This window comes from Rhinatrema bivittatum, chromosome 7 (genome assembly GCF_901001135.1).
Source record: "Rhinatrema bivittatum chromosome 7, aRhiBiv1.1, whole genome shotgun sequence".
Taxonomy (NCBI): domain Eukaryota; kingdom Metazoa; phylum Chordata; class Amphibia; order Gymnophiona; family Rhinatrematidae; genus Rhinatrema; species Rhinatrema bivittatum.
The window spans coordinates 170,056,244-170,081,921 of record NC_042621.1 but is presented as its reverse complement, the minus strand read 5'-3'; the positions used below and the strand labels follow the sequence as shown (position 1 = coordinate 170,081,921).

General features: G+C 42.8%; 1 protein-coding gene across 3 annotated transcripts in view; it reads right to left on the bottom strand.

The window, feature by feature from the left end:
• Nucleotides 1–25,678, bottom strand: part of POLR3A (RNA polymerase III subunit A) — a 222,880-nt gene that overhangs the window by 14,379 nt on the left and 182,823 nt on the right. For 2 of the 3 annotated variants that reach the window (XM_029609509.1, XM_029609510.1), the window contains 7 exons: nucleotides 18,584–18,754; nucleotides 14,136–14,229; nucleotides 10,899–10,991; nucleotides 10,331–10,495; nucleotides 8,538–8,702; nucleotides 7,510–7,641; nucleotides 96–228 (listed from right to left, as the gene is read on the bottom strand). In XM_029609509.1, coding sequence (XP_029465369.1) covers nucleotides 96–228; nucleotides 7,510–7,641; nucleotides 8,538–8,702; nucleotides 10,331–10,495; nucleotides 10,899–10,991; nucleotides 14,136–14,229; nucleotides 18,584–18,754 — 953 coding nt within the window. Of the gene's footprint in view, nucleotides 1–95; nucleotides 229–577; nucleotides 736–7,509; nucleotides 7,642–8,537; nucleotides 8,703–10,330; nucleotides 10,496–10,898; nucleotides 10,992–14,135; nucleotides 14,230–18,583; nucleotides 18,755–25,678 lie in introns of those variants that run through there. The other variant, XM_029609511.1, reaches the window with a different exon arrangement.

The following is a 25,678-nucleotide window of genomic DNA, read 5'->3' as shown; positions in this document are numbered from 1 at the left end:
CATGTTTTTAAATGTGATCTCATCAGTTTGAGTTTTCAACCAATAACCAATCACTTAATTGTGACTTATGGCAATGTAATGAATACTTCACATACCACAGACGGAATCCTTCTGTCCGAAGTACGCTGCATCAAACAAATGGTCAGCAGTTTTTTCAAAAGAAGCCAGCATCAACACACTCTCTTTCATCTTTGCCAGTCCAAACCTAGTAATACCCAGGACTTCACCCTGGATCAAGAAAGACAAGAGGTTATTTAATTTAGGGCTCCATGGTTTGAAGGTAAAAGATGAACATTTATAACTCTTAGTACTTTATCCAGTTACATCTCATGGTTAAGTGATAAAGATTTTCTTCTACATTATGGCAGCATGAAAAAAAAAAAAGGAAATTGATCCTGAATAAAAATACAATTTGAAAAATCTTTCTGCACAGAGGGGATAATTTTGTAACTGCCCACACTGGTATAAAGTCAGATCACTTTATGCCTGTAGATTTTACACCAGTTTTGAAAGGGATAGTAGACATGTACTTTTCCTGGGGAAAAATAATCACACACTTTTGAAAATAGCAAGCCCATCCCCCAAAATGAATGCATCTGCTCACCGTGGATAAATGTACATGCACATAGGTCCTATGCATGTAGTTTTACATCACATATTTGGCAGGCAATTTTGTAAAAGTCCATTACATCTGGCCTTTACTGGGGCTGTAGTGCCATGAGCATCTATTCACAACTAACAAAACATGACAACATATCATGCATTGTCAGTCAACAAGTTCCATTAATCTCAATGCATTAGCATATTTTAGTAAACAGGACCCATATTTATTTAAGCCTTTTTAAATCTCCTTCCTTTCATCTAGCCCAGACACAGTGAGAGTATTCTTCCAGTGCCACAGACCATGGTTGCCTCCAGAATCCTGTATGGTCTGCACCCCAAGTCTGGGCACTAGATGTCACCACCCATCCTTGCTTCTCGGGGGTGGGGGAGTGGCTGTGGATGCCACTTCCACAGTATCTTCAGTCTGGAGAGCAACCCAGGGCTACTACATGGTGGAGCAAATCTGGCTCACCCTGTCCTGTTTTTCTCAATTAAAAAAGTAAAACAAAACCAACTTTTATAAAGAAAATCTTTGCTGCCTGCTTTCACTCATGAGTTCCCACATTGCTCACAAATTACAACAAATTTCCAGTGCAGAAATGGTGTACCTTTGAAATCTCCTTCATAATGGCAATATAAAATTTTGTAATTCCTGGGTACATCACCATCATTTTGAAAGAGTTTTTAGGCAGTTCAAATGTTCACTCAGCTGAAATACAGTGATGTTGCTTTTTCTTGCGCATAGCTGATGTATCAACCGAGCAGTGACTATAATTTTATATTGAGATGTTGAAGCCAGCTAATTGTTCCAGGGGTAGCAGAATGTAACTCTGTCTCCTTTGTACTTATGAATTTGGCATCGGGTTATTAAATGCTTCATAGTCTGTTTCCAATAGCTATGATTGCATTTGTACATGAGGCTCATGGCCTGTATGGATACGGTTTAGTGATGTAGTACTACATTCCCTCCACAATTTCAGGATCATCAGTAATAAATGTCTATGTGTTGAGAGGGTAAAATTAGGTTTCTTACCTGAAGTTCTAACAGACCAGTCCACATGCCCGGGTTATTCTCCCCTATCAGCAGATGAAGACAGAGAAGAAGAACTTCATTGGAAGCAGCCTTATAAGGCAGTGTGCCACCTACAGTAGATGAGCATAATCTTCCCAAAGCAACAGCTCCCTGTGAGCAGGGGCAAAATTAACTTAATACAAGCTACAGAAAAAAAACACATTGCTGAATTCTCACTTAAATCTATGCCCCACAATGAAGTAGTACCAAAAACCAGAAAGGCACTTGGAGTTACACTTCTGAAAGACAGGAGACTCACTGACCAGGACATCAGGTGGGATTCTGAACTGGTGTGGTAGGACTTCAGGAAAGAAAATTAGCAGATAATAAACCTAATTTTACCTTCCTTATGTCTGGGATGTACCCAAGCTGCCCTTATTCTGGGAGGAAGTTCTGCTCTCAAGTTGCCACTTACAAAGGCAGTTGCATCTCAAGCCTGCATGTACCAGTAATAATGCCTGAAAAGGTAATGGAATGAGGATTGAGGACCAAGCAGCAGTCCTGCAAATCCTCTCTGGCGATACAAAGTGATACGCCACCTAAGAAATCACCTGAGTTTTTGTGGGATGATCCCGAATGCCTTCCAGCACTGCCCGACCTTTACTAATGTACATTGACACAAGAGCTTTCTTAAACCATTGGACTATAGTAGCTTTAGAGGCCTTCTGACCCTTGTTGTGCATGTTGAACAAAACGTATAATCGATTGTTAAATAGAACAGACTGGTCACTTTCAGATATCACAAACCTGTCCTATAGACATCCAAAGCATGAAGTTCTGCCCACTCCCTATGTAAACCTCATTGTCAAAAAACTGGTAACTAATGGCTGTTCCAGGTAAAGAGAGGAAACCACCATAGGCAAAAATGAATAGAAACGCCCTCTGAGATAATCCTCAAAAAAGGATCCTGACAAGACAAGGCATGTAGCTTCGAAATTCTCCCTACTGAGCCAATAACTATTAAAAAAAAATAAACCGTTTTCAGCATTTGGTCCATGAGAGACACCTTTCAAAAAGGTTCAGAGGGTATTGATTGGTTTTGTTTCCAGGGTTCATTTGTACAATTTTTGCTTTGCCTGTATTGTTCCTTCCTCCAACCATCTAAGCCCCATCCACTCAGCTGTTGTCACTAGTTAAGCACCATGCCGATGCCGGAGATGCCATGCACTGAAAGGGTGTGCACCTCTATTGTGCTCATGAATGAGCACGGCAACTCCTTCATGAGTTCTTTGGGTGTTCCTTGGGTATGTTCTTTTCTGATATTTCAATTTACTTTGTTATATTATATTGTATTGCCTTTATTCTGTCAACCTATAGTCTTATTCCTATTAATAACTCCATACTCACATGTTTAGCGAATGGAAAGCATGGTATTACTCAGTTTTGCCCTGGTAGGAGTTATACCAGGAAGACCAGATTTCTTCAGTATGTTCCTGTGTCGTATACCATCTCTGATTATTTGCTTTCATATCAAACTTCTCTTCAGCTTTTTAGTTGTGCTTTGCTTAATGTTGTCTGTTGTAAGTATCCCCTTATTCATGAACTTATTTCTTATGAATTACATATGCTGTTTATTACAGAAACTTAGCTCAAACCAGGTGATGATTCTTGTTTGGTTCAAGCTTGTCTGCCCAATTACAATTTTATTCCTAAGACCAGACTTGGTAGGAAAAAGGGAGGAGGTACTGCCATCATATTTCATAGCTCCTTGATCATCAAGGAGTTATTATCCTTTTACTCCTCAATCTCACCTTCCTTTGAAGGTTTGTTTTTACAATTTAACATTCAAAATTTAATTTGCTTCTTGTCTATCAGCCTCCACCTGTCACCAAATATTCAGTACTCTACCTTTAAAGGGATTATCAACAAATGTTCTGTTAGAAGCTCTCATTTGCTTCTATTGGATGATTTTAACCTACATGCTGATGAACTCTCTTTTCTTCTACGAAAAACTTACATTTAATACAATGGTTTCAACAGGTCACCCACAGAAAGGGACATATTTTAGACCTGATTTGTTCTTCAGCCAATATACCACTATGAACATATTGCATAAGAATTCTTTTACTTGAACTGAAAAATTTAATGGTTTTAACTGGAATATCAATTGCTCATTTCCCCCTAAGATTAAGATTCCAGTAAGAACAAAAAAATCTTGATTTTGGACACATTCACTAAAAATATTGCAATAGCAGCAAATTTTGAAAATCTGTCCTTTAAAGAAAAAACTTCTTCCTGGAATTCAGAATTAGAAAGCGCTTTTAGCAAAGCTGCCCCTCTTTCTTTTCATACTTTAAAATTTCAAGGTAGCTCCTGGTTTCATGCTGACCTCTGAACCCTCAAATAGCAATCAAGTCAGAGTCAATGGCATAAGTCTGCCAAAAGTGAATCAGCACTTAAAAATAACAAATACTATTTGGAGATAAAAAACAAATAAATAAATAAATACATTTCTAACACTCTCTGAAAACTGCCCAAAATGTTTTTTGTTTTTTTTTCCCATTTAATGGCATAATTTTCTGGTCCTTAGACATCAACATATTAAATTTCATAGCTGAAGTTCTTGCCATTACTTTTAAAGATATCAATAAAATCCAAACAGATTTTGTTAAAGGTTACTCCCTTACCATTTACTGTATCCTCTGAAGCATCTGATCCAAATTCTTTCGATTCAGATTGCTCGGTAGTTTCTGTAAGTAAACTAGCAGCTTTTAACAAAATTATCTTAATTACTTTAACCACCTTAAGAATGGTTAAAGTCATGGAGGTAATGATAAGAAGATATGCTGTTTTATTTGTATTTTATGTTTTATTGTAAACCATTTTGGTCTGACATGGAAAGATGGTATATAAACATGTAAATAAAAATAAATAAAAACTACCTCTTCTTTCCTAGATCTGCTATCATTCTATCTTCTTAAGGATCCGAAGTTAAATCTCCATCCATTTCTTGGTTCTATTGTTATTACAGTCTTGTATAGGGCTGCTTGCCATCTGAGCTAAAGACTACTAAAATTCATCCAATATTAAAAATGGACTGCTTAGACCCAGAAAATTATCAGCCTCTCTCAAACTTACCATCCCTTACTAAATCATTAGAAAGCCGTTTTCCTTCAGCTCTCTTTTCTTGAAAACAAAAAACACATCAGACTTTCCAAGCCAATCCCTAGATTCATCATTCTGCTATATAAATGATGATGAGTTGTGAAAAAAGAGGGGCGGGGGCAATAGTGGGCAGCCGGCTGTATCACAGTGGTGCGATTTCACCTACCATGGTGCGGCCGCGCCGCACACTATCATCTCCATAGCGCCACAGGAAAAGGCATAGTTATTTCCCGTGGTGCTGCTGGCGATAATGTGGAAAACATTATCACCCTCAGTGCTGCCGGGAGATAACTCTGCCCAAACCCCGCCCACACTCCTCCCCTTCACCTAATTTGAATAATACCGCCGCAACACCGGCACATCGCAAAATAATGAATGACCCTGTGAGTTAGGCTCCAACCGGGGACCCCCCTTCTCACTGGAGATCGCAAATGCTTGACCCCATAAGAACACACATCACATCCTGATGAGTTGCTAAGGAGAATCCCCAAATTTCCCCTGCGACGCATGAGAACACTGACACATACACAACTTAAGGGAATTCAAGGCCAGACCCCTTTGTAGTCCCCTCTGCAAAAAGGATAATGCTGAAGATCCAATAATGCAGCAGAACAAGGTTATGCTCTCTGCCTCAAATTTAAAAAAAAACAACATTCCAGACTTGAGCATAGACCAGGGAGGTCAACAGTTTGCAAGCGTGATGTAATGTGTAAACCACCTCCTCTGAATAATTCTGGTCTCTCAATCTTCTCCTTTCATAAGCCAAGCTGTGAGAGTAAAGCAAACCTGTGGTCACAAACCTTTGCCCTTGCAGTAACAATACCTGTCTCGGATTGCCCCTCAGAGGGCCTTGCACCTTCAACCAAACCAGATCTGCAAAACATGGTCTCCTAGACCACTCTGGAGCCATTAGCACCATCAGACCTTGATCACTCTGAACCTTCTGCACTGAGTGTCCTATGAGTGGCCAAGGAGGGAAGACATGCAGGATTTGTCCCTGGGGCCAATTCCACACCAAATCATCTATGCCTACTGCTCCTGGCTCTCTCCAGTGGCTGAAGAAACACTGACATTGTCTAGTGACCACCAACACCATTAAATTGAATTGAGGGACACCCCACGCAATTTGAATTTGAGCAAAAGCTGCATCTGACAATGCCCATTCCCTAGGATTCTTTGTGTCTGCTCAGGAAATCTGCCTGAAACATTATCTGTCCCAGCAATATGCACCAAGCTCGCTAATAGGTGAGACTCTGCCCAGCAGGATTCAAGCTTCGCTGCCATCACCAATGCTGAAATCCTGGTTTCCCCTTGTTGATTTATGTAAGCTACTGCTGTTAAGATTTCCAGAAACACTCTCACTGCCTTCCTTGTATTAAAGGAAGAATTTCCTTTAAGGCTTTTCTGACTGCAGTTGTTTCCAAATGATTTATGGACCATGCTCTCTCAGTCACACTCTAGATGCCTTGCGCCATATATACCTGACAATATGCTCCCTAACCAGAGACTTGCATCCTTCTTGATTACTGTCCAATCTGGAATTTCTAGCTCCATCCGTCTAAACAGATTGGTTGCTGAGAGTTACTACGTCAGACAGCATCAGGCTTCCAGAAGAATAGGTAACCACATCTTGTATTCTTGAGATTGAGAGGTACATTGAGAAAACAGTGCTCTCTTCAAGGGAAGCATGGGAGATACTGCCGAAGGGACCAAGTCCAGGGTAGAAGTCATCAAACCGAGCACGTGAAGATAGTTTCACAAATTGGAAATTTCCAGGCTGAAAGACTATTTCATCATCCTCTGAAATTTATTTATCCTTTCTGACCTGAGGAAAATCTTGCTCTGTCAATTGTGGAAAATGGCACCTAGATATTCTAGAACATGAGACCTTGATTTTCTGAAAGTGGATCACTAAACCTAAGCTCAGTAGCAAACCAATCACTCTGTAGGTGCACTGATTTTCATCCTCCGACTTGGCCTGAATCAACCAGTTGTCCAGCTACAATCCCTTCTCATCAGAGCACTGCCGCAACCATCACCATTACTATGGAACAGGTTCAATGAGTGTTCATGAGTCTGAAAAGCATGGTCTACAAGTGGAAATAGCTTCCCAGCACTGTAAACCTCAGAAACCTCTGGTGATTTTTCAGGATGAGAATGTGACAGTATGCCTTGGAGAGATTCAAGGACCTAAGAAATTCTCCATTTCAAACCACTACAATGACTGATTGTAGAGTTTCCTTTGGAAAATTAGGAACGTTCAAACATGCATTAACCATGAATAGATCTGAAGGAGCCTTCCTTTTTTGGAACTACAAAATAGATGGAGTAGTGATTTTTGCTCCACTCTCCTCTGGATACTGGCACGACTGCCGCCAATTGAAGAAGCCAGTCCAGGGCTGCCTGCATCACTTCCCAGCTTTGACCTGGAAGCATGGAGGAAAATGATGAACACGTTCATTCTTAGCTTTCATATCCAAAAGAACTTTGTAGTTATTTTCAACATCTGTCAGACAACATGGCTTTCTTCAGCTGCTGAATCAATGTTAATTTTAAAGTAGTGAATCTTAACAGTCAATTTAACAAACATTTTACCAAAGTCAAATACAAGTTGTTTTTTTTTTTTTTTTTTTTAAATACAAAATTTCCTTTATGGTATCTGAAGACTTGTCTAAATGACAAAAGCACTCTCCTATGCAAACAAACTTCTGAAGTATCATGGTACTAACCTTGTAAGTCATCAGATCTGCCAGTAGCATAACATGTCTGCGGTCAATACTCATCCCATGGTTTACCATCGTGTACTGAATCTCATTGATAATGGTCGATCGAGCAGCTTCAATGCCCAGCGTTTTCTCTACCTAATGAGAAATCAATGAGGGACTGAAGTTGGAGAAATGTTCAAAATGTTTCAAATAAGAAAGGAATTTGGTAAGATCTCCCACATAAGCATTGTGCAGGCTATGCATTAAATAAAAGGTCCAGGGCACAACCAGAGGAAAGAGCAGTTGACTTAGGGAATGGCCTCTGCTATTACTGGCATCAGTAGCATGGGATCTTCTTGGTGTATGGGTACTTGCCAGGTTCTTGTGGCCTGGTTTGGCCTCTGTTGGAGACAAGTTGCTGGGCTTGATGGACCCTTGGCCTGACCCAGCATGGCAATGTCTTAAGTTCTTATGTTCTGATTATGTGACTTGCTCCAATAGGGTAACCTGTAACACTAATGCTTCTACACAACTGCTACAGCCTTTCGTGAATGATGAGATGAGGCATAAACCTCTACATCCCAAGTTGCATAAGAAGCCTCCTACAGCAAGCCATGCTGAGTGAGGGGTGATAGGAACAAAACTCCAGCCCAGACCTCCAGGTTTCACAGCTCTGTGCTCCAACCATGAAAAAGGAAAAAACAGAAGCAAACCATTTCCATACAAAGCATGTAAACAGCAAGGGGGAGGCGAATGTATCCGATCAGTAATAGTTAGCAGGTCTAGTAATGCAGCACTGTACTATACTACTTGTTAAACAAAACAAAGAAATCTTCAGAAATGTGCAAGAACATTGAAATTGTCACAATGAATTATAACCTAGATTACAACTATCGGGTAAAAATCTGTGCTTATGTGGAAGTCATTTTCCTTTGCTGCCATCTGTGAATAGATTTCTTTCTTTAGCAGTTTTCTGTACCTGCATATTTCCATTAACTTGCAGATACAACACAAGTGAACATGCAGCAGTTGCTGACAGAGAAAAGCAGTACCTCATAGGTATTATTAGAAGTTGTTCCTGACCCTTTGACTCCATGGGTTGCCATAACAGCTCGCAAGTTATCACCCTCCACCAGCAATTTGTACTTCTCCTTTCCGCTTTGCTCATCAATGTGGATAACAGCCCGTGACACCTCTGGGATACCCTGTACCACTATCTTTGTTGGCAACAAAAATAACAAGTGGTCAGAACCTGATAGCATATTATTCTAACAGTCATATGCACACTATTAAAATCTCTCAACTTTATCCACACACCTTTCTTGTCTTTCCACATTAGAAAATAAAATGCAGCTTTAATGATAAGGATTCAATTCTGTGTCTGACATAGCAATGGATAAAATGCATTAGTCTGTTGTGACTGTACACTGATCTGCTTTTACTATTCTTACCATCCGAACCATACTTAGTCCCAGACTCTACAAAACTCTGTATTTCCATATAATTTTTAATGAATACTTTTAATGGAAATTATGAATGTACATATCAATGAGCAATTCTTTCTTTCATAATAAACAAACCCATCCTATACCCTTTGTTTTTATACACTCAAAACTTTGGTTTTCAATTGAAAACCAAATTTTGAAAGCCCCATATATTCCAAAATCTTAAAGGTATCCTTTTATTTTTGGCCAGTGTTCACTAGCCTCAAAGGTGCTCCGATCTTCATCAAGTTGGCCAACTAAGATTATTTCTCGTTCCCTTTTCTCTAGTATTTAAACCAGTAGTTTTCAAAGGGATCACAGAACTGTGACTGGGTAGCAGCCCTGCTCCCAATGCTCCTGCTCCCGCATGGTTCAAACATTTTGAGCCAGGTTGTGCCTTACTCTCGGTCTTCTCAGCTGTCATCGCAAGAACAGCACTGAGAGTACAGGTACCATATAGCTTACATTTCCTGAGAGCTGTGTGGTGTCTATACTCTGTCCTGTTCTCACGATGAAGGCTGAGAAGCACAGAGAACAGGCCCTGGCAGCATTGTTCTTGCAAAGACAGTTGAGAAGCCTGTGAGCAAGGCATTGCATAGCACAAAGTGACTGAGCCACAGAGCATCAGAGACAGCGAGCAAAGGGAGCTGGAGGAGGGAGCATAGAGAAAGAGCAGTGGGGGCTGGGGGGGGGGGAGAAAGATAAGGGGTCACTGAGAATCAACAGTGGCGGGAGGGTGGTGCATTGGCACAGAGAACATGCAGTGAAAGCAATGAGGATGTGCAATTGGGGCTGGGGAAGAGGGAAGTGAGAATGAGCAGTGGGAACTGGGGAGGAAAGAGGAGGTGAAGATGGGGGTGAAATGAGCAATGAGAGCTGGGAAACAAATGCAGTAGTGGGCCTTGATTTTGTTCCACTAGGTTCTGTGGGGGAAAAAAAAAATTAAAATCACAGATTTCAAAACTATAGCACTGTTCCTTCACAAAAGGCCTCATTCAGGGTTGAACATATCAATAGCACTGATGGGCCAATAGAAGTAGTTATAATATTCAGTCCCTTCTATTGACCCCCCAGAGCAGATGGTTGGAAGGTGCTTCTAAGCCAGGAGCTCTCAGCTCCAACTCCTGAGCGTTGCAGACAGGGCTGGTTTACACAAAAACCAAAACATGTGAATTAATTTGTTTCTTGGACTAAGCGTGTGCAAATATATCTGATGCATTTTCATTCTGAGCACCCAGAAAACCAGGCCAGCAGTTGAGAGCCCCTGTTCTAATGCTAGGCAAGCAGGGTATTCCTTTTCTGTCCCCTTTTATTTTCCCTGAGAACAAACCTCCCGAAAGCACAGCTTTTTCTTTCCTTACCTTAGGCAGCTCTTCTTTCAGAAACTGTAAAACATAATACATGGAACTTTTACTGTTCTCACGGGGCGTCACACAGATAACAGCCTCTCCATGAACAGCAATGTCTCCAGGCTTCACCCGCAGCTTAGACATGCAAATGGAATACCTCACTGTTTCTGCATTTACCTGTCGAGAACAGTTAGCAGAATGTCAGAGTCAATTAAAGCTACAAAAAGTAATCAGGTGAAAAATGAGCTACATCTGCCTTACCCAGGTACATATTAGCCAAAAGGAGATAGGTTGCCAACTCATATTTGTGGCAAAACTCTGAAAATTTGCCAAGAATGAATTTCTGCAATAGTAAATATTCTGCTAGAAATCAGTAGCTGCTGAATTTATCTGACATTAATGGTAGTAAATCCACAAAAGAATGCATACATAATATGGAAAAAGGGGAAGCTTTCCAACACAAAGTCCAGATAATTAGACGATTCAAGACTACATGCAGTATGCTTGATAGATAAAAGATAGGCCATGTCCAATGGGCCATATTTTCTAGCATTCACAAATTTATGGAAACAAAATTCACCTCAAGTCTCAACAGCCTAATACGTTCCAGAGAAAGTTTAACCAGGATAAAGCAATCATCAGGAAGGAACACTTCTTCAATGTACTCTGAAATCTGGAAGAGGTCAAAAGAGTTCAAACACAGGATCTGCAGTTTAATTTGTATAAAAGTACAGAGCTGCAAATTGGTTTTGGAAACAATTACATACATGCTCAGTTATTTCTTAATACTACATATTCCTTCCTTCCAGTGGACTATAAATATAGCCCTCAACTTCCTGTGGCAACTCAGGGGTAGATTTTACAGCAAAATTTAGAAAATGCTAGCAATTCTAACGATTGCATATTAAATAGAAATTGTATTTTGCTTTATTGAAATAATCATTTTTCAGTCTCTCATATGTCAAGGTAACATTTCTTTAGATATTTTTGAATGGGAAAACAGGGATCTTAGAGATCAGTTCAGGGAAGGTAGAAACAGGGATTGGTACAGGGATGGGGAGGAGAGGGAGAAGGAAATAAGTTCTCAAGGACTGAGGGGGGAGAACAAAAAGGGAAGGATCTAATGGGGAGAAGGGGGATCCAGGACCAGGAAAGGTAGGGCCAGATTTCCCATTAGGTAGGATGGCAGGAAGGCACTGAAGATTGTGCATTAGGTTTACGTGAGATGTAAATCTAGTCCTGGGTCGGTAGGAGGTGAAAGGAAAAAAGGATTCTCTCACACATGCCAGCATGGATTCTCTCTTTCGCCAACTGCCTATCTCTTGACATACACCTCCCTTCATCCATTTCCTATTCCCCTCTCTTGCCCTCCCCTCATGTAGATTCTAAACCTCTTCTTCCCCCCCCCTTCCACCCTAATGATTTTTGTTCATCTTCCTCTTTCCTCCTGCTGATTTTCCCTCTCTTTCTCTACCCTGATCACCAGCAGAAGCAATCTCAATGGTGGGATGGGCTATATCCTCCTCCTGTTGAGATTTGCCTTAGTTTGTCTTCACTCCCTGATTAAATCAGACTGAGGAACTTTTATAGGATTAAATCCAGTCACCAATCTAGGAGTTACATTATCTCCATGAGTGGAATTAGTTACTCCAGGATTGATATGGAATTTGAAGGCCGACCCAGTGGCTTAGGTAGTAAGTGCTGTGCACTACCATGAAACGTCCCCAGTTCAATCCCTGAGTTGGGTCTTCAGCTTTCTAGGTCATATGAGGATGCCATGAAGGCAGGATAGGAAAATTGGTTCTTACCTGCTAATTTTCGTTCCTGTAATACCACACATTGGTCCAGATGCCTGGGTTTTGCAACCTTGCCAGTAGATTGAGACAGAGAAAGTTTTACTGACACTGCTATATAATCTTGAGTGCCACTTGCAATCCCTCGTATTGACCAGTATCCAAGCAAAAAAATAGTATACCAAACATAAGACCACTTGATTGTTAACAAATTCTTAACTTCCCCCAAAAACCTGAGGATGGTGACCTCTTTAGAAGTCCAACATAAAACAATAGCATGAACCCATCAAGCAAGTCTGTATTCCATGCCAAGAAAAATGAATGAATGACTCTCCTCCTTCACAGATTGGGAGGGTTCTAGACTGATCTGTGGTACTACAGGAAGGAAAATTAGCAAGTAAGAACCAATTTTCCTTTCCCTGTACATACCCAAATCAGTAAAGACTCCTGGGATGTACCTAAGCTCCCTAACTAGGGTGGGACCTGGAGAGTCCAGCTCACAGAACACTCTCTCCAAAGGTTTTGGAAGCCGGATTCCCAACATTCAACCGATAGTGCCTTGCGAAAATGTGCAGAAATTTCCATGTCGCTGCCCTGCAAATCTCCTCTGGAGAAACCTGCTGAGCATCTGCTCACGAGGCTGCCTGAGACTGTGTCGAATGGGCTCTCAAACCTTCAGGAACTGTTGTCCCTTAGCTATATACATCTAACTGATGGCCTCCTTAAGCCAATGCGCAATAGTGTCCTTAGAGGCTTGACAATCTTTTTTCATTCCATGCCACAAAAACAGGTGATCCGACCTTCTAAAGACATTAGTCATCTTTGAAGGCCAGGTCTGGGTCTCATAACACAGCTCTGCAGCAAGCTGCTTTGACAAAAAGGTGTCATGCAATAATAGAACAAAGTCCATGGAGAAAGGCCTTGAGGATCCAGATACGGGCTGAGAGGACTCAGGAGAGAAGAATAGGAAAATCCTCTCCTTCCAAGCTCCCATGCTCCTCTCCCAGAGTCCCAACACACTGCAAGTGAGAACAGGCTGCCTCATGAAGGGGATAGATCTGGACCACCAGATTTATACCCCACTGATCTAAGGACCTAGCATACTAAAGGTCGCCAACCCCCCAGCTTGTCTGCCTCAAACCAAGGGGGATAGTCCCACAAGGACCTAGCAACCCCCTGAGAGAAGGCTCTCTCTCTGCTTCTATTTATTATTATTATTTTTTTTAAACTGGAGAACTACATGTTTTGCACCACCTACTGGACACAGAGAAATACTGATGGACTTCAGATGGCACTCAGGATTATGTAGCAGTGTCAGTACAACTTTCTCTGTCTCCATCTGAAGGCAGGGATGCAAAATCCAGGAGGTCTAGACTGATCTGGGTACATACAGGGAATCAGAGTCTCTGGAAGGGGAGGGGATGAGGGGCAGTGTCATGATCATGGTTATTGTTTAAGGGTTATACCTGGTGACTAGATTCAAGGCCTATGATTGCAGAGTTTCGGAAGGAGCCCTAGAGCATGGTTCCCATCCCAAGACTGTCATTGCAATGATCAGACTAGGTATGTTGTGGGTGAGGAAATATAAAATAAGGGAAAAATTCCCAAGTAGTTGTGAATGAAGGATCATGGTACCACATTCCAATCGAGTTGGAAGTACAAAGCAGCAGCAGGAAATTGCCAGGCCAAAAAAAAAAAAAGTACAAGCTTTCCAATCTCCATCTGGTGTGGACCTAAGTAGCAGTAAGTCTAGCACGAATTCATTAGTATATTACAGCACATGTGAAAACAAGATGCATGCCCGCTTCCATCATAATCAATTTTTGTAGCTGATTTCAATGCTTAAACATTCACATCTTCCAAAGGGGACAGAGAAGAAAAGTGTGTTATTTAATTACATTTGGATAAATCGAAGCAAGAAGACTGAGCAACCTCACACTGACAGCCAATGGCTGAGGGGGATCATAATTTAAAGTCTTGTGTTTTCAATATTTACCACCACCTAAATCTAGCATTTCTCTTACCTCTCCCAATAAGGTTTTCTCAATTCTCCCTTTAACGAGGCGGGCATAGTCCGAATCATCGTCCTTATCCAGATGAGCTGTGATAATAGGCGTGCTATCCCAAACAGGTGACAAATAGAATACAAACATTAACTGTTAACTGAGAAACAGTCAGTCTGAGAAAACATGGAAGCCAACTACATGAAATCTGGATACAACCACTATGAGATGACATTCAAAACATCTAAATGTCTAACTTTAGGAGATAGACACCTAGATCTGCCAAAATAAAAATTCTCACCTGCTGAGTGCCCTAATTTAGGTTCCTAATTTTACAAGGATCCTAAATTTAGGTACCTTAAAAGCAGGCGAGGCCAGGGGCAGAACTAGGTCAGAGAAATGAAGTTAGGCGCTCGATGCTGATTTCCAGTGCTGGACACCTAACCTAGGTGAAGAAATAGTTGGCTATAAAATAGTTTGAAAGATATAGCTGTTCTAAAAATGTAGGTGCTTTAATTTAAAATTAGGCACCTATTTTCAGCCCAAAACTTAGGAGCCCAGCAATCTTTGAATATCAGCCTCTACAGTGCTGAGAAAAAGTTATGAACGCCCTAGGATGGTCTATATTTTAGCACAATTTATATTCAAAACATAATTGGGTCTTAATCTAAACCCCAATAAAGGAGAAAGATAAACCAATTGTATAAACAGACAAAAAAATATATATTTTAACAAAAAGATTCAACAATAACTATCCTTATGTGAAAAAGTATGTGAATCCTTCATTAATACCTGGTGTCACCTTCATGAGCAGCAATGTCTACCTAAATGTTTCCTGTAACATTTGATTTGTTTCTCCAATGCCTTTAAGGAATTTCGCCCATTCTTCCATACAGAATGGTTTCAACTCTGACATTTGAGGACTTCCCTGCATGAACAGCTCACTTCAGTTCTTGCTACAACATTTCAATAGGGATTAAGTTGGAACTTTGACTTGGCCAATCCAAAACACAAAATTTCTTCTTCTGCAGCCATTCTGTAGTAGATCTACTTGAATGTTGAGGGCTGCTGTACTGCTACAAGACTTACTTTTGGCTAAGCTTCAGCTTACAGATGGATGATCTGACATTCTCCTCTATAATTTTCTAACATAAAGCAGAATTCATGGTTCTGTCAATGATGGCAAACCATCCGGATCCTAAGGCAGCAAAGCAGCCCTATACGGTGATACCTAAACCACCATATTTGACAGCAATGTTTAGTTTTCGCCAAACAAAACATTTGTTATTGTAATTGAAAAGTTCAATTTTTGATTCATCTGTCCAAAGAACATTATTCTAGAAATTTGAGGGTGATCCAGATCCTCTTTGGCAAACCTGAGATGGGCCAACAGATGAAAAATCAGGGATTAACTAGTTTCTAATTAATATCCAAAATAATAACTAGTTATCAAAAAATCTCTTGTTATTACCATAACTGTTAAAAAATTATTTTATTGAATTCAAACCAATTTCACTTTAAATTTTAACATGTATTATTTATTTAAGGAGGAAGGACCTCAGACTGGCAGAGAATCTGATTACCTCAGAAGCTTTTTTGGCCAGTTATTTCAATCACCTGTCTTTTTACCTCCTATTTTTTTTATATTTTCTTTAAAATTCCTTACTGGATTATTATATCTTCAATTCTTTACTGGATTGATTTATCTTCTTTTTGTGATTCCTATTAAAGATGATACTCTTTTAGAATTGGATAGCTGTGATTTCAAAAGGTATTAAGTTTAACGTGGTATTTCAAGCATCATAACAGCAAACAATCTTCAGCCAATTAGCTCTATAGCCCCATTTCTATTAATGCTCAGAACGGAGAAATTTCAAACATTCAGAGCCCAGTTGTAAGAACGAAGATTGCTTTATATGTTCTGTTATATGAAACGTCTCCCAACACCATTAAACAACAAAGGCACTTATCTCCCAACTTGTTCCATGTTATTCATTTTCTTTTGGCAAGTGTGTGCCTTCCAAGATCACCGAATGTTATTTGGCCGCTGCCGTTTCACTTTAATGCTGCATCAGGGCAGACTAATTTTTTTCTCAACCCTGTCTTGTTGGTCGGGCTTAATCTGACTGAGGGTTGAGAAAAAATTAGTCCGCCCTGATGCAGTGTTAAAGCAAAACGTTGGCGGCTGCCAAATAACATTCGGTGATCTTGGAAGGCACACGCTTGCCAGTAATGGTAATAACAAGATATTTTTTGATAACTCCTGTGGCATTGGGATGATGGCTTCCAATTGCTGCAGTCATAGAAGGGTGTCCTGCATCACTACCTGCTTGCCAGGCGAAACGCAACAGGACACCACAAAGTCCACTGAGGGGGCATGAAAATTCTAAGGTGTAGGCGCCCCTTATTACTTCCAGAACCCAATGGTCGGAAGTGACTCCGGTCCACTCCTCATAAAAACGGGACAACCTTCCTCTGACAACTTCCAGGGAAGACTGGACCAGCTTGCCTTCATTGGACAGGTTTCACACCTCCAGAATCCTATCCGGAACTCTCTGGCCAGCCTACGGGTCCCTCGAAAAGACTGCTGTCTTCCTCAACCCTGCTTCTGCATGGATCCAGAAGAACTTCTGTTGGAGCAAAATCTCATATCCCGTGAGCAAGAACATGGCAGAAAGGTCTTCTTACTTCCTTTCTTATCTTCTGGCAATCTATTCCCTTTAGAATCCGCCAAATGCTTCCTCAGCTTCTCCAGGTCCTCCCCAAACAACAATTTTCCTTTGAAGGGGAGATTACAAAGCTGTGCCGATTCTGCATTTGAGCTTGCTTTCAAGATGACTACCATTCCCGCGGTTTTCCGGGCCAGGAACAGCCTGGTCATGCGGCCCCGGGTCGCTGTGGGCAAGGAGACCGATGAGGGACCCTCCTCACCTGGTAGGCACCCTGAACAGAGGCCTCCGCGGGAAAAACGTGTGGCAGACTCTCCACATGCTTTACAGGCACTGGAATGGGGCATCAGCGCTGAAGGAAAAAAAAAAAGTAAAAACAGCTGAGCTGTGCAGGGCTGAAGTCGGTCAGCGAAGGCAGCGACTGAACTCTGCAGGCTGCCGGAGCTGTCCACAGTTCTTAAAAAGTAAAAGTAAGAAATACAGCCCTGCTTGTACCCTTTTTTTTTTTTTTTTAAACTGCTCAGCTAAGCTAGGGGAAAAACACTCCCTGAGAGGGTACTGTTTTACAGTGGACAGCTAGATAATGGGGGAGGGACTGGACTACCAGTATCACCCCAGATTGTCACCGGGAAAAAGGGGCCTAGGATGGGCAAGCCTCCCCCCATGGCTCCCAGCAGAGTGAAGAGACCGAACTGTCTCTATGAGGAAAAAAATGGAGAAAACTTTCAAAGTCCTCTTTTTTTTTTTTAAACAAGAATTTAATACTTGCTTGATCCAGACCAAAAGTAAAGAAAATCCCCTCAGGGAAACTAAGGGAAGAAGAAGGGGAACAATAGGTTCAGCTGCCTGCACCTGCTGGAGACAGGCAAATACTGAAGGGGTGTAGGGTAGGCTCTGTCCTGATATAGGATACCCTCACAGTTTTGGTCTGTCTCCACCTGCTGGACTGGAGGCTCAACCCACGGTCTGGACTGATCTGGGTACATACAGGGAAATACATTTTAATAAATCTATAATTTGAGAGTGGGTGGGTTCCTAAGGGTATGGTTCCCACAGATATTTCTAGATGTAGCTTTTGAGTGTGTGTGGGCTAGGGTCAGGTACTGTTCCCACAATTTCTGCATATATTTCTTGAATGTGGGCGAAGTTCCCAAAACATGGCTCCCTCAATACTTTTGGATAGTGAGAGCAGGGGAAATGTATTCTCTGAGCAGGGGTGGGCTCAGATCAGGTATGGTACATGCAATATTCTTTGAATGTGGGTGGGTTCCCCAAGGGCATGGCTACCACTAATGTTTCTGGATGGTGAGAGGCAGGAGTACCTATGTTTGTTCAATGTTCCTCAGATATTATTGCTGATATTTTATTATGGTCTCTGATGTACTTCTGTAAATCTGCATACAAATGACAGAGAAAGCACTAGAGATAGTCAAATACAAATGATAAAACTTTTCTTTTTTTAAATCCAGCCTTCATGCTGCCTCCTGCTTCCAACTCATATGAGTTGAATGCATAATGGAAAACTCCATCTCAATGAACTAGGGCTAAGCATATTCTGGAGTGAAGAATAAAAAAACTACTGTGCACCTGCAGGAACCAGCGTTATCAAAAACATTTATATTTGATCATAACTGCAGTGTTTCCAGTTCTTCTTTAATTTTCTATTTAATGGAAAAACAAGGACAAGAATACTTTCAATGCTCAGAAGCCATGTAGCATCATATGTTTTAATCTATCGAAAACATGTCTAACTGCATCCCGCTACTAAGAACTGTATTGTACTAAATGCATGCAAGGTACCTGATTGCTTTTGATGCATTAATTATTTCTTTGATTCGAGGCACACCCAGAGTGATGTTCATGGAGGCAACACCTGCAAAATGGAATGTCTTCAGAGTCATCTGTGTGCCAGGCTCGCCAATGCTCTGAGCGCACAGAGCTCCTACTGCAGACCCAGGCTCCATTTGTGCCCTGAGAACAAAACATCAACCAAACATCAACTCTATCCAACTAAAGAATACATACTTTTCTTGAATTCTAATGCACTTGCTGGTAAATATGCTATTTCAAAAATAACTGAAAAATCTGACTCAAGTCTACATGGATGTGATCTTTAACCTTCTCCAGAATTGCCTCTTAATTTCTATCCAACTGATTACTAAACTCTACCTTGTTAAGCAATAGGAGATGAAAAGGGAGTGTGTGCCCTTAAGCCATGCTCATGTCATACATTTTTGCTTCTGCTGATTCATATGATTTTGTTTATATTAAGATCTAGATCTCATTAACAAACTCCCTATTCTCACAGGACAAGAAGGATGGTAGTCCTCACATATGGGTGACATCATCAGGATGGAGCCCAATCACAGAACACTTTTGTCAATTTCTAGAACTTTGACTGGCACCTACTGGGCATGCCCAGCAATGTACTGACCCTGCATCCAGCAGGGGTCCCCCTTCAGTCTCTTATTTTCCCGCGCAGCAGTAGCCACGCGGGTTAAGGAGCTCTCTTGAGATTCCTGACAGGAAATTTCCTCACGGAACTTCTTTAAAAATTTTCAAAAAATTCTACCCTATAGGGGTCCCCCTATCAATCTCCATCGATGCAGATACCGGTGCCCAAGCCGGTCACCGATCAGATTCCCATGGCGCTCGCACCGCTACTGGGTAGATTGGATGCGTTGCTCGGTGCCCTGGAACTGAAAACACTGGTATGTCCTCTTCCTTCGATGCCAATACCTGTGTCATCAGAAGACGAAGAAACACAGATACCCATACCGCTGTCTGGAATTCTTCTACCAACTCATCCATCGATGTCGCCGGTTCCTTCGGTGCCTCCATCGATGCCATAGATGCCTAGGCCTGTTCCTTCAGGATTAACGCTTTTTCTCCCTTCTGAAGATCCTCAGGGAGCTGGTGATCACCCTTATGATCCTTGGACTGATGATTCTTCCCAGGATATAGATGATCTGCCTTCAGAGCCCTCTCCCCCTGAAGAGAGAAGGCTTTCTCCTCCAATCTGTCCTTTATTAACTTCATTAAAGAAATGTCTGAAATAATTCCATTTCAGCTTCAGACAGAAGACGATTCAAGGCACAAGATGCTGGAAATACTCCAGTTTCTTGATTCTCCTAAGGAAATCATGTCAATTCCTATTCATGAAATCCTCATTGATCTGCTAAAGAGAAATTGGGAGCACCCAGGTTCAGTACCACCTGTCAACCGTAAGACAGATGCCACCTATCTTGTGCAGTCAGCTCCTGGATTTCAAAGATCACAAATAGATCATCACTCTGTGGTTGTGGAATCAGCCCAGAAAAAGGCACGGCGTTCCAAACCTCATTCCTCCATACCTCCAGGAAAGGAACAGAAATCCCTAGATGCTTTTGGCAGACGGGTCTTTCATGGCTCAATGCTTATATCTCGCATTGCTTCCCTCCAGTTATACATGACCCAGTATAACAGGAACCTTTTTAAGAAGATACAGAATTTCTCTGAAACTTTACCTGACCAATTCCAGGATGAGCTTAATGCTCTAGCTCAGAAAGGCCTGGAGGTGGGCAAGCATGAGGTCCGCGCTGCGTATGACATATTTGACACTGTCTCTAGAGTGTCCACAGCGGGGATTAGTGCAAGAAGGTGGGCCTGGTTAAAATCCTCCGACCTCAGACCAGAAGTACAGGACAGGTTGGTGGACCTGCCCTGTGCTGGGGATAATCTCTTCGGAGATAAAATCCAGGAGACTGTGGCGCAGCTAAAGGACCACCATGAAACGCTGCGTCAACTTTCTTCAGTGCCTGCTGAGTTCTCGTCCACCTCCAAGAGGACATTTAGACGAGATGCTAAGCGTCCGGCCTACAAACCAAGAAGGTCGCCCTTCCAAGCCTTATCAAAAAGGTCAGTCCAGGCAGTCCCGACCTCAGAAGACCCAACCTGCTCCTCAGCCAGGACCAGCATCAGGGTTTCGACTCCTTCCTGGAGAGCATAGGCCAACCTCCTCTTCCATCAGTACCAGTCGACGGTCGGTTGTGCCATTTCACCAACACTTGGCACACAATCACCACAGATCAGTAGTCACTCAGGGTTACCACCTCAACTTCCTGACTGTACAGGCGGACTCCCCACCTCGGCTGATGAGGGGATCATCCGACCACTCTCTCCTTCTGGAACAGGAGGTATCAACCCTCCTCCAGTCCTGGGCAATAGAACCAGTGCCCCTCTCCCAATGGGGGCAGGGGTTCTATTCCCGGTATTTCCTCATCCCAAAAAAATCAGGTGGCATTTGTCCAATTCTGGACCTTCACGCACTAAACAAGTATCTGCAAAGAGAGAAGTTCAAGATGGTAACCTTGGGGTCTCTACTTCCTCTTCTTCAAAAAGGAGATTGGCTATGCTCTCTAGATCTCCAGGACGCATACATACACATCTCAATTATTCTGTCTCATCGCAAATTCCTGCGATTCCTGGTCAGCTCTAGTCACTTCCAGTACTGTGTACTGCCATTCGGCCTAGCATCTGCTCCACGAGTATTCACCAAGTGCCTCGTGGTAGTCGCAGCCTCTCTCAGGAGTCAGGATGTCCATGTCCACCCTTATCTGGACGATTGGTTGATAAGGGCCCCGACTCAGCAAGACGCATTGGTGTCCTTGCGACTCACTATCCATACCCTGATCTCCCTAGGGTTTCTAATCAACTATCCCAAATCTAAGATAGTTCCATCCCAAACCCTATCTTTTATAGGGGCCGACCTAGACACCATACAGGCTAAAGCCTTCCTCCCTCAGGATCGGGCTTTCACCCTGGCCTCTCTGGCACATCTTTTACAGACGCGAGTATCCTCAACTGCTCGTCACTTCCTCATAATGCTAGGTCACATGGTATCCTCGGTGCATGTCACTCCGATGGCCCGCCTAGCTATGAGTTATGCAGTGGACTTTAAAATCCCAGTAGATTCAAGCTTGTCAGCCAATGTCCAATATTGTTCATGTTACCACACAGCTCCGACTATCGCTGGCCTGGTGGATGCAACACTCCAATCTAACTCAAGGCCTTCCATTTCAGGCTATAGAACCTCAAATTTCCTTGACAACAGACGCCTCCAACCTAGGGTGGGGTGCTCATGTAGGCAACCTACAGACTCAGGGAACCTGGTCTCCAGAGAAAGCCAAGGGGGAACAGGCTCCTACCTCCTGTGTCAGGAAGCTGCATAGTTATGGGCGTGGGCCCTTTCCCACTCAATGTACCTCACAGTCACCTATTTGCCGGGCGTGGATAATGTATGGGCGGACAAGTTGAGCCGCACATTTCTTCCGCACGAATGGTCTCTCAACCCCACAGTAGCGGACACAATATTCCAACGTTGGGGTTACCTTCACATAGACCTCTTTGCGTCACTTCACAACCGCAAAGTAGAAAACGTCTGCTCCCTCACTCGCAGCCACCAATCACAACAGTGAGACGCTTTCACCCTCTCGTGGGCCAGCAGTCTCCTCTATGCATACCCTCCACTTCCACTGCGCCAGCCCAACCTCCAGGCCCTATCGCTGACTGCCTGGATGTTGAAAGGTTAATACTCCAACCTCTTAACCTTTCAGAGTCGGTGTCCCGAGTCATGGTAGCTTCACGAAAGCTTTCCACGAGAAGGTCTTACCGTTCCAAATGGAAGAGGTTTACCGTATGGTGCACCTCTATGTCCTTAGACCCCTTCACTTGTTCCACGGTGAAGTTTCTGGACTATCTCTGGCACTTGTCGGAGGCAGGCATGAAAACTTCCTCCATCAGGGTGCATATCAGCGCGGTAGCCGCATTTCATAAAGGTGTGGGGATGTTCCTATTTCGACACAACCCTTAGTAACGTGCTTTATGAGAGGCTTGCTCCACTTAAAACCTTCTCTGCACCCTCCGGCCCCTGCTTGGGACCTTAATGTGGTTTTGGGACAGCTCATGAAACCTCCGTTTGAGCCTCTCCACTCCTGTGATCTCACGTGGAAAGTAGTGTTCCTTCTCGCTATCATGTCCATATGCAGAGTTAGTGAATTGCAGGCATTAGTTACCTACCCGCCCTTACACTAAAATTCTGCATGACAGGGTAGTGCTCCACACTCACCCTAAATTTTTCCGAAGGTAGTGTCGGAATTTCATATTAACCAATCTATTATCCTACCTACCTTTTTTCCCAGGCCCCATGCAAACCCAGGAGATAGGCTCTGCATTCTTTGGACTGCAAACGTGCTCTAGCCTTCTATATGGACCGCACGTCGGCCCACAGGAAATCCACTCAATTGGGTTTCTTTCGATTCCATCAAATTGGGAAATCCTGTGGGAAAGCAGACCCTCTCCTCCTGGTTAACGGACTGCATTTATTTTTGCTACCAGCAAGCAGGCATTCCGCTGCAAGACTGTGTAAAAGCACACTCTGTCAGGGCCATGATGACATCAGTAGCGCATCTCCGTTTGGTGCTGCTTGCTGATATTTGTAAAGCTGCTACCTGGAGTTCTCTCCATTCCTTCACAGCCCATTATTGCTTAGATAAGACTGGCAGGCAAGATTCCATCTTTGGCCAGTCTGTTCTATGCAACTTGTTTTCAGTTTAACTCCCCAACACCCTTCCACCGACCTGTTCAGGGTTCATGATGCCCTCCTAACCAAATTTCCACCCCTGTTGTTGTGCCTGTTGCATTTCGTGCATACCTCGGGCATCCTCAGCTCGGTACTCACCTATGTGAGGACTACCATCCTGCTTGTCCTGTGAGAAAGCAGAGTTGCTTACCTCACCCCACCACCCTGCGGAGTTGGGTTTTGTTTACATTTTATTTTATTTTTCGCACATACTTTTTACTATAAGACTAGACTGAAGGGGGACCCCTGCTGGATGCAGGGTCAGTGCATTGCTGGTCATGCCCAATAGGTGCCAGTCAAAGTTCTAGAAACTTTGACAAAAGTGTTCTGTGATTGGGCTCCATCCTGATGATGTCACCCATATGTGAGGACTAACATCCTGCTGTCCTGTGAGAAAACCTGTTACAGGTAAGCAACTCTGCTTTCTACCAGGCACATTGTAATGCACTGCAAAACCCTGCCAAAACACACCTAGCATCTTTGCATACCATAACAGCACTAAACCTTGACTCTCACAGCAACAACCTTACTGCAAGGTCTGTAGCTCCTGTTAGCTAAAGCCCTGACCCCATTCTTCAGACATCTGGCTAACCCACTAGCTTGCTTTCTAAATATTTTTCACTGCTGGTCTCTCACTAGATTTCTCTGTTTGCCACAAGTCCAATATTCTTGTCAACTGTATTTTCTCCTTTATAGCTGGTTAGTTTTCCAACTCAATCTATTTTTCTTCAAAACTTACCCTAGTTTGGAGGATAGGTCCAAACCTGGTTACTTTTCCAATGCATGATGTTTGTATGTAGCCAGAAACAGCAAACCCTCCTTTTAACCCCTTTCCTCGCTCAGTCACCTCTCTGCAAATGCCAAACCTGGGACCTTAAGTTGTGGTCACCCTGAGATTTGGTGTGGATCAGGGGAGGGGATGCATACATCAACATTCTCCCTTCCACTTCACACCCTCCCACACACATTCTCTATCTTCTCCCACTTCCAGGAAGACCACAGAATTCTCTCCTCAATCTCCAAACTCTACCTCAGCATTCTTCCCCTTCCCCAACCCTAGGACCTACCCCAGCACTCTCCCTTTTTCTAGCTATAGGCACACAGAGCTTGCACAAGGAATCTTATTCAGCAGAGACTAGCCCTCTACTTCCTGCTCCAGTCCCTCCCCTAAAAGGCATCCTGCAAGGGACAAGAGGGGTTGGATTGGGTGAGGCAGAGGCTGAAGCCCATAGAGCAGAGAAGAAAAAAAAAAAAAAAGACACTCTATTCAGCCCCTCCACTATCTTGCAGGGAGCAAGAGCGGAAGATAATTTGGAATGGTCAAAGCTCCTTAACCCAGCCCAGGCTCTGCATTCTTTGGACTGTTGGGCCTTGCATAAGTCTTTGCACCTCTGCTGCCCCCATAAAGATGGAAGTCTTACAGAATGTGTTAAGGTCCATCAAAAACCCTCTTTGCTTTGTTGAATGTCATACTTTATATTTGCAATTCTAATGGAAATCCTGGTAATAGGAAAACTGACTTTAACACAGAACTCCCGCCCACCTCATTTGATGAATCCACAAACTTAACTTGCTCTTGAAAGTAAAGGACCAGCATGATTGCCCTGGGGCAGCTTCCCTCTATAGAAGCTGGGGCTAAAATCCTATGGGCCTGATTCAACTTAATCACATTCATTTTCATTCACATCATCAGGAAAATATGTATCCTGGCAGAGAAAAAACGAAGTGGGATCTCTCAGTATTGCCAGAGTCACCCACAACCCTCAGATTATTCCACCTGTTTCAGTTTTCCAGATCTTCGTGGTGATCAGTCAGAAAGGCAGCTTCCCATTTGAGGGTCTCCATCTTCCTTAAATGGCTGTCATCAAGTTTTCCCATTCCCCTATATAAGTTTCAACATCATTATGTCTGGATGGTAAGGTCCAGGACCATCTCCACCAGTAGACTAACATTACTTAACATGGATTCCAGTTTTCAATCCAAGCTGAATACAATTTTCAATGCCATCTGACTAAGCATGCTGTGGATAAACTCTGTGGCATTGGTTAATACCAGGATTTCAACCCACTCCTCTGTATTGGTGGCTAGTTCCTCCAACAACCTGGCTTCTTGAAATCCTGATTTCTAGTACAGTGTTTGGTTCGGGTCAGAGATAGGTCTTTTCCCTAAATCTATTCATTTGGGGGGGGGGGGGGAGGGAAAAATTAAAGAACAGAATTTCTACAAGATCTATAATGAAAACACCACAAGGTTCATAACCTTGCTGCTGCAGCACC